General features: G+C 46.3%; 1 protein-coding gene across 4 annotated transcripts in view; it reads right to left on the bottom strand.

The window, feature by feature from the left end:
• Nucleotides 1-15,165, bottom strand: part of GRM1 (glutamate metabotropic receptor 1) — a 178,192-nt gene that overhangs the window by 13,888 nt on the left and 149,139 nt on the right. Inside the window, exon 10 of one of the 4 annotated variants that reach the window (XM_083607616.1) lies at nt 13,708-13,786. The exons of the other annotated variants lie outside the window; for them this stretch is intronic. Within the exon in view, the coding sequence (XP_083463742.1) occupies nt 13,723-13,786 (64 nt within the window). The 3' untranslated portion in view covers nt 13,708-13,722. Of the gene's footprint in view, nt 1-13,707; nt 13,787-15,165 lie in introns of those variants that run through there. 4 annotated transcript variants of the gene reach the window in all.

Here is a 15,165-nt window from a genome sequence, read left to right as displayed (position 1 = left end):
AAAGGTGCAAGTCAGTCTCATTCCAGGGTCATTTCCTTGCATTCATTCCATTCACCTTGGTGTCTCACTCACAATTAAAACCTTTACCAGCAATGACAGGCTCTCCAAAACAAGAAATTATATATGCAATGACAGTCTGAAGCTTAGCAACTGTGGCCTTTTTTATTAGGCCTTTCAAATTCACAATGTTTCTGATTAACTAGTCCAAGTTTAAAGGCAGCCTGATATGTGAGCATTTGACTCCTGGTTGAAAAACGATGTGCATCATTATGTGTTAATTATCTACTTGTCTTGGTTCAAATTAGGGAGAACAGTATGTTCAGGTAAGGGATTTGATGCAATAGGATTGAAATCACTGGAGCTGCTCCCCAACCCTGATCCTAATGCACGGTACTCAATTTCGTTTGTCAGATAGGGTTTAAGGGAAGCGACTGAGAATCCTATCTGCCTATTTCCACTTCTTCATTTGCATAGGCCAAACTGAAGGGTCGTGCCCCGATTACCCTGGAGTAGTTTGTCCATTAACACGGTGCAGTGATGAACAGCTTAATCACAGAAACTTGAACATATATAATTCCCCAAATTTCTCCCCAAGTGTAGGGTGCTTGGTGGAGATATAGAACTAATCACAAAAATCTCCACCCACCAATAGCCCTGGTGCTGGCACCTGGGCCCTAAAGTTGCCGTTAGTGCATGAGGTGGCTTCATAATATTGTTGAAAAGTCAGCATTATGTGACAGAATTTCCCAACGAGTTCGATGAAATGTGATGATGGTTACTACTACTACTATAGTCCACTTTTCCTCTAAGGACCTCACAGAGGCCTACATGCTCCCCCACCCTCTCCATTTTATCCTCACAGTAACCCTGTGAGGTAGGCTGAGAGAACATGACTGGCCCAAAGCCACACAGTGAGCTTCATGTCCGAGTCTGGATTTGAACCCTGGCCTTCAGTGGTGTGTAGTCAGACTATGCTAGTCCCCTAAATGTCACTGGTAAATTAGAATATTAAAGTAATAAAGCCCGGCACCTCCTTCCCAAAATCTGGGAAGCTTCTTCCTGGCTAAGGGAGGGAGGTCTGACGGCGTCCTAGAGCCCCGCCCCATCGTCCTCACAAGCTGGCGCCTCTGGCCCTAACTGTTCACCTACAAAAAATTTCACCGCCTGCCACTCCTGGCCTTCTAGGTCTTGCATTACCACTACACTGGCTTAACTCTCAGGGCACCTTAAGTTCCAGGCTAGGTATCTTCATAGCCAGCAGCAGGTACTTGTGCCCACAGATGCATATAAGGGTCTCCCTTCTGAATAGACACGTAAGGGTTATTTTTAGGTGAAAAGTCTGTGACACTCTTGCATCTCAGGAACTCTACATCATAAACACAAGTTATATCCCATGTTCCTGTAAATGGTGTAAAGAAACCCAAAGCAGTTCAGAGCTGTAGAATATGACTCTCCTTTGCATTTTATTTTATTGCAGCATGTCTCCATACTGATGGACAGTGACACATATCTATCTTTGTTTTGAGGAGAGTACATGAAGCGATCCCTCAAGCGCAGTGGCGAAACACCCCATCCCTGAGAACAAACATTTAGAAAACACAATTTTCATGACCCATTGAACTACTACTCTGCTTATTCAGTAAGAAAAACAGTTTTATCACAATGCAAACTTGTCCCCCCCCGAATAGTTCTACCCTAAGTAAGATGCTGCCACTGCAAGTTCTGCCAGAAATACTCCATAAAAAGGAAAGATTCTCATATCTCATTTGCGCACCAGATACTTATCTGCAAGGCTGAGCTTTTATCTGAGCCAATAAGAAGAGAAATTGAACTTCTGATATGGATATAAGGACTTCAAAATGGGATGGCACCAAAATAAACACTTGATACAGGTGAGAACAGTTTTCGCTGTTAAATAGAGACATTTCTCCATGTCAGGCTAACTGAATTGTTGTGGGTTTCTTCCTATTGCTCAAATGAAATATACATATATTCACAAAGGTACCAATACAAGAAAACATAGTATGAGATCCAGTCAAGCAGGAAATTAAATTGTAACTGGTGTGTGGATTATTCCTGACATGTTATGCCATGACTAAAGCATTTCCTTATGTTTTCCACAGGGATACATTTGTGACCTCCAACATGGGAAGCATGGAACGTTTTGTAAAATTGCAAGATGCAATTTTGTTTTATATTATAATCAGAATCCAAAGAATTGCTAAAGTTCCTATTGGGGTTGTTGTTAACATGGAGGAATGTTTGGCTTTTAAAAGTTGAACAGTTTCCCCTTCATGACCAATTGCAGAAAGCTTTTCTTTATTTAATTTTTATTTTTACCCACTCTGCAGTTCCAAAACATTTGGACATGGGGCATGGAGCTAGAAAGTCTAAGAACCTCTTGGGCTGTCCATACTCATTTCAAGCTATTTTGCTTAATCTATATTGCAGACAATTGCTGACTGAGGTGATAGTAAAGCACTTAATTTAACATGCTGATTTTATACAAAGGCTGGATCTAGACACACCAAAGAAGTGTTTCAGTTAAACGCGTCGTAAATTTAAACAGGGAAAACAGGTAGAGAAAAACGGGACTCCACAGTGCCATCTGGTGGCAGACTGTTATATTGCATGTACAACGCATATAAATCGCTTTTTCTTTACCAATCATAATCTAGAATGTGCAACTTGTTTGTTTCCAAATATTTTCCCTTCCTTGTAGGACCTTGGCTGACAGCAAGACTTTCTTGGCTCAGTACAATCCATTTGGCAACTTCTTTATCATATCAAAACTGAGTAGAGGAAGATGTTTTGGCACTTATTGTGCCGTATAAATAATCTTATCTTATTTTGTTTGTTTAAATTGCGTCATGGATGGAGTAATTAAAATAGGAAGATGGATGAGAAAGTTGGAACTCTAGGTAAAATTTTCAATTTTATAATAGCTTTTTACAGAAAAACAACACCGCATAATTGAATGAATGATCTTGCTACTGACTATGTAAGAAGGCAGAGACAGAATGATAAATGTACCTTTTGGAATGCAAGCTATGACGTATGCTGTGAGAAAGCTCTATTAACTTGCTGTGGATCAGAGGTCAGAAACCTCAGGCCAGGGAGCCAAGGGTGGCTATCCAGGTCCCTCTATTTGGCCTTCAATACTCTCTGGAGATACACCCCCTCTGCCCAGACCAGGCCCTTCCATGGTCTTTCTCCAGTGCTTTTGCATGGCTGGAATGTGTGCTTGAACTGTGACAATACCTCTGGCCAGCAAGGATGGAGAGATGCAGGAGGTTTAGAAACCCATACTCTCCAACATTCCTCCGATGGAGATGGGGGCATTTTCATCCAATCTATCTCCCTCTGTCATAGACAGGAAAAGTCAAATCCCTCCCATAAGTGTGTCTTGCCCAGATAGATTTTTAGGTTCTCATTTCTTACTCCACTATGCTGCCAGTACCCACTCACCTCTTTGTTCACATGTTTATGATAACATGACAGGGTCTAGTAGGGCCTGGAATGTCCCCTGTCTGAAAACCTGGAGGGCTACTGCCAGTCCGTTTCAACAGTAATGAGATAAATGGGGCAATGGTTTGACATGGTATAAGGCAGCTTCCTATGTTCTTAGGATGTTCCCATGCTCAATCCATCCCAATCTGACTCAGAAATCTATACCTGGCAATGTGGCTACATAGAGTAATATGGAATAACCTGAGTATGTGTCCCTATTCATTTGCATTGGACAGGGCCACAGCAGCCTACGCTATGAAATTAAATGCAAATGAGATGAGGCAAAGTATAAATAGAGAGACTGAATCGATTGAGCAGGCCTTCGGTTTTCGTGCAATCAAGGTTTAAATGTTAATTCAGATCTCGTTGGCTGCATTAGTTTCCACTGTATTTACCCCCCCAACCCATTTTAACTGTGACAATTCCTTTAAAAAATTGTTGCCCTGCATCTCATGGGTGCTTTAAATATTCTCTTAAATCTATAAGCTGACAATATAAAACGCATCTAAGCTTGTTGAACTTCCTACTTGAAATTCATCTCACACAAAAGGAAGACCTGGAAAACAGCCATTATTTGTCACAGTCCTGTGTGTCCTACAAAAGGACTGAAGTTGAGCCAGCAATGTTGGCAAATGTATGACTGTCTGGGGTAGATGCTTGGCACTGAAATCTTTAATTATTGTTTTGTGTTAGCTGCACGCCTGCCTGCAGTATTTGGGAAAAGGTGCATTTACCGAAGTCAGAATAATTGGTAAAATCTGAATAACAAACAGTAGAGAATAAAACATGATTTTGTTGTAAAGTTTGGGGGTTTGGGAACAAACCCGTCCTCTGTCTGCCTATGATACAAATGTAAGTGCCTCACAGAGCAATGCAACACCAATTTTTATTGAGAGATCTGGGAATCCAGGAAATCAGTTCTGTTCTTGGTAAATTTATGGAAAGCATTACTCAATACAGTGGTACCTCGGGTTACAGGCGCTTCAGGTTACAGGCGCTTCAGGTTACAGACTCCGCTAACCCAGAAATAGTACCTCAGGTTAAAAACTTTGCTTCAGGATGTGAACAGAAATCGCATGGTGGCAGCGCAGCGGGAGCAGAAGGCCCCATTAGCTAAAGTGGTACCTCAGGTTAAGAACAGTTTCAGCTTAAGAATGGACCTCCAGAACGAATTAAGTTCTTAACCCGAGGTACCACTGTATAGAATTACCAAGCATGTAGAAGAACAAGTCTTGCTGAAGAAGAATCAGCATGACTTTCCTTTTAGAGTTCTCCGGAAGTTTTAGCAAATATGTGGATGGGGCTGATCAGGTAGATAATGGTGATCTCTGCTTTGACTCTCAAAAATATTTTGACAAAGTTCCTCACCTATCAACTGTAACTAACCCATGTTGTATCAGGAAATTCCATCACAATGCCTATTCTGTCAGAGTGACTGTTACACAGGGGCATAGTGTGGGTTGTCAGTGCCCGGGGTGCGGCAAGTATTGTGCCCATCTGGTGGACTGGGCAGCGTTCAAGCCCTTCACTGGCCAGTATCTAATCAAGGGAGTCTCTCCTTGCAAACTAGTCCCAACCTGGAACTAGGAATGCCATTGTGTTCCCTTGCCCTCCTGTCCTTGCAGTGTGGTGCTCTGGGCAACGCATGTGGCTCCAACAGTGCTTTCCCACCTTTCTCTTCCTCCCCTTGTCCTCAGTGGGTGGTGGTGCCCTCCCCCTCCCTCCTTCTTGGCTGGCTCAGGGGTGAGGTGCACATGGGCACCCCTTTGTTGGCCACAAGAAGGAGGAGGCACCGCTGCAGCCCCAGCCCCAAAGGCCCGACCCGGGAGCAGCTTGCCTCCTCGCAGCTCCGGCCTTGATGAGGGAATCTGTTGCGGGGGTGCCTGGTTGTGCCTCCTCAGAAATTTGTGCCAGGGGCCAAGGCCCCCCTGCCTCCCCCACACTACGCCACTGCTGTTACATGGTGCCTTATTTTTCAAGTGGGTCAGAGCACACCGTTGGGAAGCACTGATATAAGCCGTTCTAAATTGGGTACCACATGGCTATGTGTATTATTCTCCTCTATCTTCTCCATCTTCTTTTTTACTGTGCTGTGTTTTAATGAACCCATGTATTTTCTGCCCTGGGGTCACCTGCTGGAGGGCATTATACATTTCACAAAGAAATAATAAATAACAAATAGCTGAAAAATGCACTGAGCATGAGCGTTAGCAATTACAGAGATCAAAATTGGAGGCATGGCAGTCTTCTCTACTGAAAAGACAGAGGGACATTAGATATGGAGCTGATGTACATGTTTTCAGCTGCACCCCTGATCAAGTTTGCATTCTTCTGAGGGCTTGTCATAGTGCTCCAGTGGGAGACAGACTTCCTTTGATGGAGACATTTCTATGAGAAAAATTAAGAGGCATCTGCAAAGATGGTAAGAGCCAAGGCACATTTTCACCCATAAGACAGGGATGATGTGCTGGCCCAGGGGTGACCACAGCAGCTGTCTGTCTGTCTGTCTGTCTGTCTGCCTGCCTGCCTGCCTATCTATCTATCTATCTATCTATCTATCTATCTATCTATCTATCATCTATCTATCTATCTATCATCATCATCATCTATCTATCTGATTTATAGCCCACTCTTCATTAAAATCAATCCCAAAGCAAAGTACAACATCTGGTTATTAACATATGGGGCCCTCTGACCCATTCCAAAGCTTCTGAGGAGTAAATGTTTCCATCCCACAGGATTTCTGAAGACATTTATGGATTCTCGGTAAAGAGATACCTTTGAATTTCCTTCCTTCATGGGCATCTTACATTGTAGAAGTGTTTATCCTACAGCAGTGAGTAATGAGGTATTTGATTACATTGTATTCACTCTAGACTCTTTGTTTTAGTCTGTGCCAAAATGGGACGGTGAATAATTTGTGGTAAATATATTTTCATGAACAGAGTTACAGAAAGAGGTAGGTGAACTCTGGGTTTAATAGCTGAGTTGGGCATTTAAAGCGTGAGTTATCACCCTGGCTTTCCAGCATATGGTGTTGGCCAAATCACTTAATAATAAATAGCCTATCTTTCAGAATACTAAACTACAAATTCTTTATGGAATTATTTTTATTAAGTGCAGAATCTGGAGAGTTTTAAGTGAATTTATTAGGCAGAGTCACATGCTGAAAGATTAAGCTAGAAAAAATGCTTTTTCATAGCTGAGGATAACCCATTTCACACCCTCTATGTAATGCATGAATGAATCTCTTCTCTTTTTGCCCCTCCGCATATCCTGCCTTCCTTCCTGTCCTTATTTTCCTTTCTTGATTAACGTTGTTTCATATTATTTCTCTGTTTCCCAGGGTTGTTAATTTAGTTGTTTATAAACAACAGTCCAGCCCCTTTCCCTAGGAATTCATAACATGTCCTTAAACATCATCGCTTGGAAATAAGCCCTATTTATTTCAGTGGAACTTAACTTCCAAGTAAGTGAGTTAAGAATGACCTTCCAGTAGCTTTTTCACTTACAATCAAAATCAGGCTTTGGACAGGTGAGCATTCAAGAAAAATGAAGATGAGCAACAATTTAAAGGAATTCAGTGTCTACAGAGCAAATAAGGACAGCTATTTGCACTGAATTAATCCATTTTGAGTTCTGTTTAACACCAGCACTTGACCTTCATCTCAAGTTGTATTGTTTTATTTTCTGATTTTGAATTGCTCCTTTGACTGAAGTCTGTCTCTCAGTGCTTCACCAATAAAAGTATCTCACTTGATCTAACATTTCTAGGACTACTGTTAAACTGCTGTTAACAGTTTAAAAAGTGTCTAGATGCTTTGCAACATGCCTTTAGCCTGGGAAATGGAAGCAGTCCATTGAAGGCTGATGGCAGCAACCCTGCTCTGTGTCATGCTCCCAAGAAACTGTCTTTAGCCAGAACTTATGAGACCCGGAATAAAGGAGGCTAATGCCCTAGATCTATTGATAAGTATTCTTTGACACAGCAATTAGAAACCAGTTATCTATACACATTTCTGTATCTATTACAAAGGTTAGAAAGGTAAAATAAATTTTTAAAAGTAGAGAATCAACTCATACTTCCACTATTGCAGTCATATATTTGCAATGCATCCTCAGGACATTGAGTCTTCTCTTTCTGAATTTATCTTCCCAGATATCCTCCCAGAATAGCAACCGTTTCCCTTGTTTGTTCCATTAGGAATCAGCAACTGGCTGAGTGCCTTTTCCTAACAAGAGGTAGCAGATTTACATGACGAAAAGTGTTATGTACTGAGTTGAATAGGATCCAAACTGCAGCAGTCTGATTGGTCCTAGAACAATAGGATCCAAATTGCAACAGTCTGATTGGTCCTAGAACAATAGGATTCAGAATGCAGCAGTCTGATTGGTCCTAGAACAATGCAGCAGTATGATTGGTTGGCAGGAACCACCCAAACATGCTCCAGATAGAAGTGAATCCACAACCTGATTGGCTTACAGTAGAATTCCGGAATTAGCCAATCATGTGCAGCCCATTGTGTAAACAATGCATATAAAGCAGATACTTTGAGGGGACATTCATTCATTCCTCCTCACCACTATGAGCTGAATAAAGAGCATGAAATCACTTTGCGATTCTGAGTATATTTCACTGGCGACGAAGGTGGGATCCCGCTGAGCTGACTGCCACACACAGCACCACAGCACTGCCACCTGCCGCACTGCTGCCTCGCACCGTGTATCCAAGCTTCAGCTCCGGGACACAAGGAACTCAGAATGGCAACCGACAGCAGCTTCTCGCCGTTCAACCCAGCATCTGGAGACTGGGAAGTGTACGCCTCCCGTTTCACCTTCCTCCTAGAAGCCAAAGGGGTCACAGATGAAGAAGACGCCAAGAAGAGGGCAATATTCTTCAGCATCTGCGGAGAGGAGACGTTTGAAATCGCCCGGGCTCTTCTTGCACCTGAAGACGTCGCTACTGCTCCATACAAAACAATAATGGAACAGCTGAAGGGGCACTTTTCGCCGCAGCCCTCAGTGGTGGCTCGTCGAAATGCCTTCTACGCAAAGCGGCAAGCTCCTGGGGAAACCATAACTGGGTTTGTGACCTCTCTCCGCCAAGCTGCCCGGTTCTGCAACTTCTCAGAGCTGGAGAACATGCTTCGGGACTGCCTCGTCGGTGGCCTGAAGGATGAGAAGCTGCAACGACGCCTCTACGCTAAGAAGGACCTAACGTTCCAGGTCGCTCTGGAGGAGGCCCTGGCAACAGAAGTTGCCAAGAGGTCGACGCAAGAGGCACGGCCGAGCCTGCCGTCCCAACCAAGGGTCCACCACGAAGACCTCACTGACGACTCAGGATCCGACAGGGAGGAGGTGCACCGAGTACAGCAGCGCACTCAAGCAGCCCACATACCACAGCTGCCTCGATGAGAAGGAGGGAACTGCACAAGCTGCGGGGAAAGTCACGAGAGGAGGACCTGCCGTTTCCGCAATGCAGAGTGCAGGCAGTGCAGAAAATCGGGACACATCGCCCGGGTGTGTTGAGCTTGGCCCACCCGACGCCAGGCATCAGATGACCAATCCAAGAGCCCCAGGTCCCGGGACCCAACGCACCAAGGCAACTTGACGGAGCTCACGGACTTCCAGGTATACCAGTTGCCCCACCCCAACGTAGAGAAAATTTATGTAGAGGTACAGATAGAGGGGGCCCCATGCCGCATGGAGCTTGACACGGGTTCAACTCTATCCATAATCTCGGCAAGGACCTTAAGGAAACTGTGTCCTACTGGGGGTCCCAAACTCAGGCCGGCCCCATTCACCCTCCGGGACTTCCAGAAATGTAAGGTCCCCACAGTGGGGTTGGGGACCTTCAGGGTGCAATACCGAGGGCGGACGCGGCAACTGGACTTGCTTGTGGTCAAGGGCCCCTACATTAGCTTACTGGCATTGACATGGTTTGGACCATTGGGGCTAGCCATCACCAGGGTGAACCACACTACCTTACAAGTGGACATGGACGCCATATGCAAGGAATTTCCAGGGGTTTTCGATGGGAAATTGGGACAGCATACGGGCCCCCCTATTGCTCTACAGCTTGACCCCGCAGTACGACCGGTCAGGCTCAAGGCCCGCCGGGTCCCGTTCGCCCTGAAACCCTGTATAGATGAGGAATTGGACCGGCTCGTGGAGCAAGGAGTGCTGGAGCCGGTGCCTAATGCCCCCTGGGAAACCCCAATCGTCACACCCATCAAGCCTAATGGTTCGGTCCGCATCTGCGCAGACTACAAATGTACCATAAACAAGGCCCTCACGGCCCATGCATACCCAGTGCCAGTGGTCAGCCATGTCGTTGCCACCCTAGCTGGGTCAAAATTTTTTGGCAAGCTGGACTTGGCCCAAGCATATCAACAGCTGCCAGTAGATGAGGCCACAGCAGAGGCACAGATGACTGTGATGCACAGAGGAGCGTACAGGGTAAAGCGGCTGCAATTCGGTGTCAGTGTGGCACCAGGCATATTCCAAAATCTAATGGACTCGCTCCTTAAAGGGATTCCTGGCGTCACCCCCTTCTTCGATGATGTGTTGATTGCCGGGCCCACACCAGAGGAGTTTGAGGACTGCCTCCGCACCGTTCTGCACCGTTTCCAGACGGCGGGTCTCAAGGTGAAGCAGGAAAAATGTCTACTAGGAGTGCCTCAGGTGGACTTTCTGGGATTTATGGTGGACGCAGAAGGGGTCCACCCGACTGGGGACAAGGTACGGGCCATTTGTGATGCCCCAGCGCCCAAGAGCAAGACTGAACTTCAGGCCTTCTTGGGACTATTGAACTTTTACCATTCCTTCCTTCCCCACAAGGCGGCGGTAGCGGAGCCCCTACACAGACTCCTGGACAAGCGGGCCCCTTGGGTGTGGGGCCAGTGCCAGGAGGCTGCATTCCAGGCAGTCAAGGACTTGCTTGTCTCAAACTCGGTCTTGGCACACTTCGACGAGAGGCTGCCGGTGGTGCTAGCATGCGACGCCTCGCCCTATGGCATTGGCGCTGTCCTGGGACACCAACTCCCGGATGGAAGAGAGGTACCGGTGGCATACTTTTCCCAGACACTCAACGCAACTGAGCGGAACTACTCGCAAATAGACAAGGAGGGGCTGGCAATCGAAGGGAGTAAAAAAATTCAATGATTTCTTGTACAGGCGGCCCTTCACCGTGGTGACTGACCACAAGCCGTTGCTTGGCTTGTTTGCCCTCGAAAAGCAGACCCCCCCAAGTGCTGTCTCCTCGCGTCCTCAGGTGGTCAATTTTCCTTGCCAGCTACCAGTATGCACTGATTCACCGCCCGGGGAAGGCGATGGGCCATGCGGACGCCCTCAGCAGGCTACCACTACCAGAAACAGGCCACGACCCAGCACCTGCACAAGAGGTTATGAGCCTGGAGCTGCTTCCCGACCACCCCATTCAGGCACAAGAAGTTGCACACCATTCCAAGAAAGATAGGGTCATCTCCCGGGTCCTGGACTGGGTGTGGAGGGGATGGCCCAGCAGCAGCCCTGGGCCAGAATTCGCCGGCTACACAACCCGCAAACATGAACTGTCGGCCCACAAGGGGTGCCTGTTATGGGGAAGCAGGGTCGTTGTTCCCCAGCCCCTCCGCAAAAGGGTCCTCACAGCCCTACACGAGACACACCCAGGGGTAGTAAGAATGAAGGCCCTTGCCAGGAGTTATGTGTGGTGGCCGGGGATCGACGGAGAGATAGAGGCCTGGGTCACTGCCAGGCCTGCCAAGAATCCCGCCCAGATCCCCCAAGGGCCCCAGTCCAGTCCTGGGAGTCCGCCTAAGCACCATGGTCACACCTGCATGTGGACTTCGCTAGCCCCTTTCAGGGGAAAACATTCTTCATAGTGGTGGACTCCTACACCAAATGGCTGGAAGTCGCACTGGTACCATCCACTTCCACGTCCGCAGCCATCCGGGTACTACGCAGGCTGTTTGCAACCCACGGGCTCCCTGACACTCTCGTCTCAGACAACGGGACTGCATTTACGTCAGGAGAATTCCAAACCTTCACATCGCAGAACGCCATCCGCCACATCCGTTCGGCGCCATTCCACCCTGCCACCAATGGCCAAGCAGAACGCATGGTGCGGGCCACCAAGGACACCCTTCGCCGCATGACGCAAGGGGATTGGGAGTACCGCCTTCCCACATTCCTCCTAGCACAGCACAGCACCCCCAGCTCAACGACTGGCCGGAGCCCCGCTGAACTACTAATGGGTCGGCGCCTTGCAATCAGATTGGACCGCCTTCACCCCGATAGAGCTCAGGATGAGGTAGTGGTGGGGGAAGGCAGGAACCCCCAGACCTTCGAGGCCCAGGACCCAGTGTACGCAAAGAATTTTGGGGCAGGCCCAGCGTGGGTACCCGCCACAGTCACCAGGGTCACTGGCCCCGTGTCGTACGAGGTGCTAACGGATGGGGGGCAATGCTGGCGCCGCCACTGCGACCAGATACGGCGACGATTCCTGGGAGAAAACCAGGAGGAGGAAAGGTCAGAGCAGTCCCAAGGGAACAGAGGGGTAGTGAGGCCCATAGAGCAGGAGGGGCCAGCAGGAGAGGCAGAATCAGTAAATACAGAGAGGATCCGCGAGGCCGAAAGGACACCGGAACCAGAACCACGACTGAGCGAGCCGGTTGTGCCAGACCAAACAGGCCCATCACAGCCAGCATCCTTGGAACACGAGCCAGAACCTGAACCCCGGACCAGGGAACACCACAGGCCGCAACGCACACGTAGGCCACCTGCGTACCTCGAGGACTATGAATGAGACCTCCCAGGCAGGACTGGAACTTAGAGGGGAGGGGTGTTATGTACTGAGTTGAATAGGATCCAAACTGCAGCAGTCTGATTGGTCCTAGAACAATAGGATTCAGAATGCAGCAGTCTGATTGGTCCTAGAACAATGCAGCAGTATGATTGGTTGGCAGGAACCACCCAATCATGCTCCAGATAGAAGTGAATCCACAACTTGATTGGCTTACAGTAGAATTCCAGAATTAGCCAATCATGTGCAGCCCATTGTGTAAACAATGCATATAAAGCAGATACTTTGAGGGGACATTCATTCATTCCTCCTCACCACTATGAGCTGAGTAAAGAGCATGAAATCACTTTGCGACTCTGAGTAAGGTAAGATTACATTTTATAGTCAGGCTAGTGGGGAGCTACTGGCCAGGGAAATAGATAGGGAAGCTGTGTGGGCTTTCTTGCCTACATCAAGCTGAGTAAACATCAGTCAGAGATGGCTTAGTCATGGCAAATCCAGCCTCTCTGCCTTAGATGATCATTGAGTTCTCCCAACTCTATGATTATCTTCTCAAGAAGTGCAAATATAGCTTATCTTGGGCTGCTGACGCAGTGCTTTAAAGCCAAAGTTATCTTCTGGGATGCCCATCAGCATGTTTATGTTGGTGCATAATAATAGCATGGCTGTGTGCTCCCACTTGAAAGTAGATTTGCTGCTGTAGCAGCATATTCCTGCCTTGCAAGCAAGCCCTTGTGAATGCTAAGGCTGGCAGCAACAGCCTATTAGGAGACTTAGGTCACATTGCTGCTTTTATTTTGGGTGTGTTAATGATCCATGTGCCCTGAACAAACACAAAATACAGAAGACATATTAACAAACTAATTGGCTTTTAGTTCCAGGTCACAGTAAAGGTACAATGACCGTTTGTTTTTGTTTGTTTCAGTCATTACATACTTCCTGGGTGGGGAAGAGCCAGCGGGAGAGAGAGAAGGAAAATATCTCAAGAATGTGCTCAGTGCTTTTCAAAATGCATCAGATTGTTTAGTGGCCAAAGGAAGAGAAACGTTTTCTTGTAATATGTACTTAAGGCTGAGTGCAAAGTCTAAATTATGAATGAACAATATAGAAGGCGAATATTGCTCCTCCAGTTTAGTTCCATTCCCTGTCATTCAAAATTACATTTGAAGGGGTTAGTCCAGGTTCTGTTATTAGTTGATTTGAAATCGTTGCTAAGAGTGGAGAAAAAGAGTGGTTGAAGTTGCTCGTGATTCAAGGCGCACAAAATCACTTTGGTGAGAATCCTTAGAACCCAGTCTGTTACTGACTGTGAAACATCAACAGCAATTACCCATTATCTTTACCCAACAAATAAAGTTATTTCAGAGAGAAAAGATACTGAGAGTTGTGAAAATTATGTTGAATTACATTCAAGGAAAATAGTACCTGTCTCTATATTGCAGTTTACAATGTTCTGTCTCTTTGGCATGCACTCTGTGAAAGAAACAGATGGCCAAAAAATTGGTTCAGAACCATCCAGAATTTGAAACCTTGGTGACATCAGACTAGGACATCCAGTAGAGTTGAAACTTCTGCAGAGTTAATCAAGATGATCCAGTTCATCTTTATCTATCACTCTAAGCTAGACAACTGTTGCCAACAGGTCCAAGACTGAAATAAGACTGGCTAAAATCCTATTAGTTTAATCAAATATGCATATAATACAAGAGCAATAGTCTGATGATGTTCATGAAACTCTCCAAAACCATCTACCTTGTACTATAAAAGTGAGTGCATACTTCTGTTTTTTTTTCAGTTGAGAAATCTCTTTAATCTTTCTAGATTTAGACGTTCCATTCCATCCCATACTCTCTATCTAGCTCAATAAATATCTAACTGTTAATTTCCTTTGGAAGGGTTGTATGTAATTATATTTCTAGACAGAAGAATTACTGGGATTCCTCATCTTGAAGTGTAAAAAAATAATAACGTTTAGGTTAACTTTTTGTAAGGCTCTGTCACTCTCATATAACAGAGCAAGAAGATGTAATTTCCTTACCAAGCCTTGAAACCTGATCCATAAACAATTTGAGAATTACTATTTCTTAGGGAAATATTCAGTCAGCTGAAGTCTACATTGGTTTAAATTGAATTTGACTGATTGCTAGAAACGTGCTGCACAGTTCAATAGCTTTCCCAGACTCCTTGCAAGGTGGCTTGGGTGAGAGTAGCCACTCCATCATGGCTGTTTATATTATGCTAAGCAAGAGAGCTGAAAATCCTGTATTTGGAATAGCAGTTAGAAATCCTCCCAGTTTACTTACCTGCCATAGATGGGACTACACTGAAAGTGCACTGCTGCAGTTCTGCCCTGCCCAGACCTCAAATCTGAGGTCTCCTCAGAGGAGGAGCAGGGGTGCAAAACCATCCAGCAGAGCTCCACTGGGAAGCAAATGGACACAGATACCCCTGCCCCAGGACGGGAGATCCCCACACCACCTGCCTGGGTTCCTGGTTGGCTCTCAGATCTCCGTACCTCCCCCTGGGCCTCAGAAGCAGAAAAGTCAGCTAACCAAGCAAGAGCTTCATAGCCATTGATGAAATGCCTGGGTAGCTGCATGCGAAGCTACATGGGAGGAGTGGAGGTGCATGGAAGCACCTGCTCAGATCAGGGGTTGGCTGACAGCTCCTATTTAAGCTTCCGGTCTAAACTGCTTCATTGCTTGAAGCAACAGCTGTCTCCTAAGCTCTAGGCTGGGGAAAATCAATACATAGTGGTAATTCAGACTAAATATTTCTTCCAAGACAGGAATGTTCAGACTAGCTTTTTCAACTCAGTCTTAACCAGTCAACAAGTATAATAGGGATTATTG

The sequence above is a fragment of the Podarcis filfolensis genome (assembly GCF_964270895.1).
Source record: "Podarcis filfolensis genome assembly, chromosome: 3".
Lineage (NCBI taxonomy): Eukaryota > Metazoa > Chordata > Lepidosauria > Squamata > Lacertidae > Podarcis > Podarcis filfolensis.
This window is presented reverse-complemented; position numbering and strand designations above follow the sequence as displayed.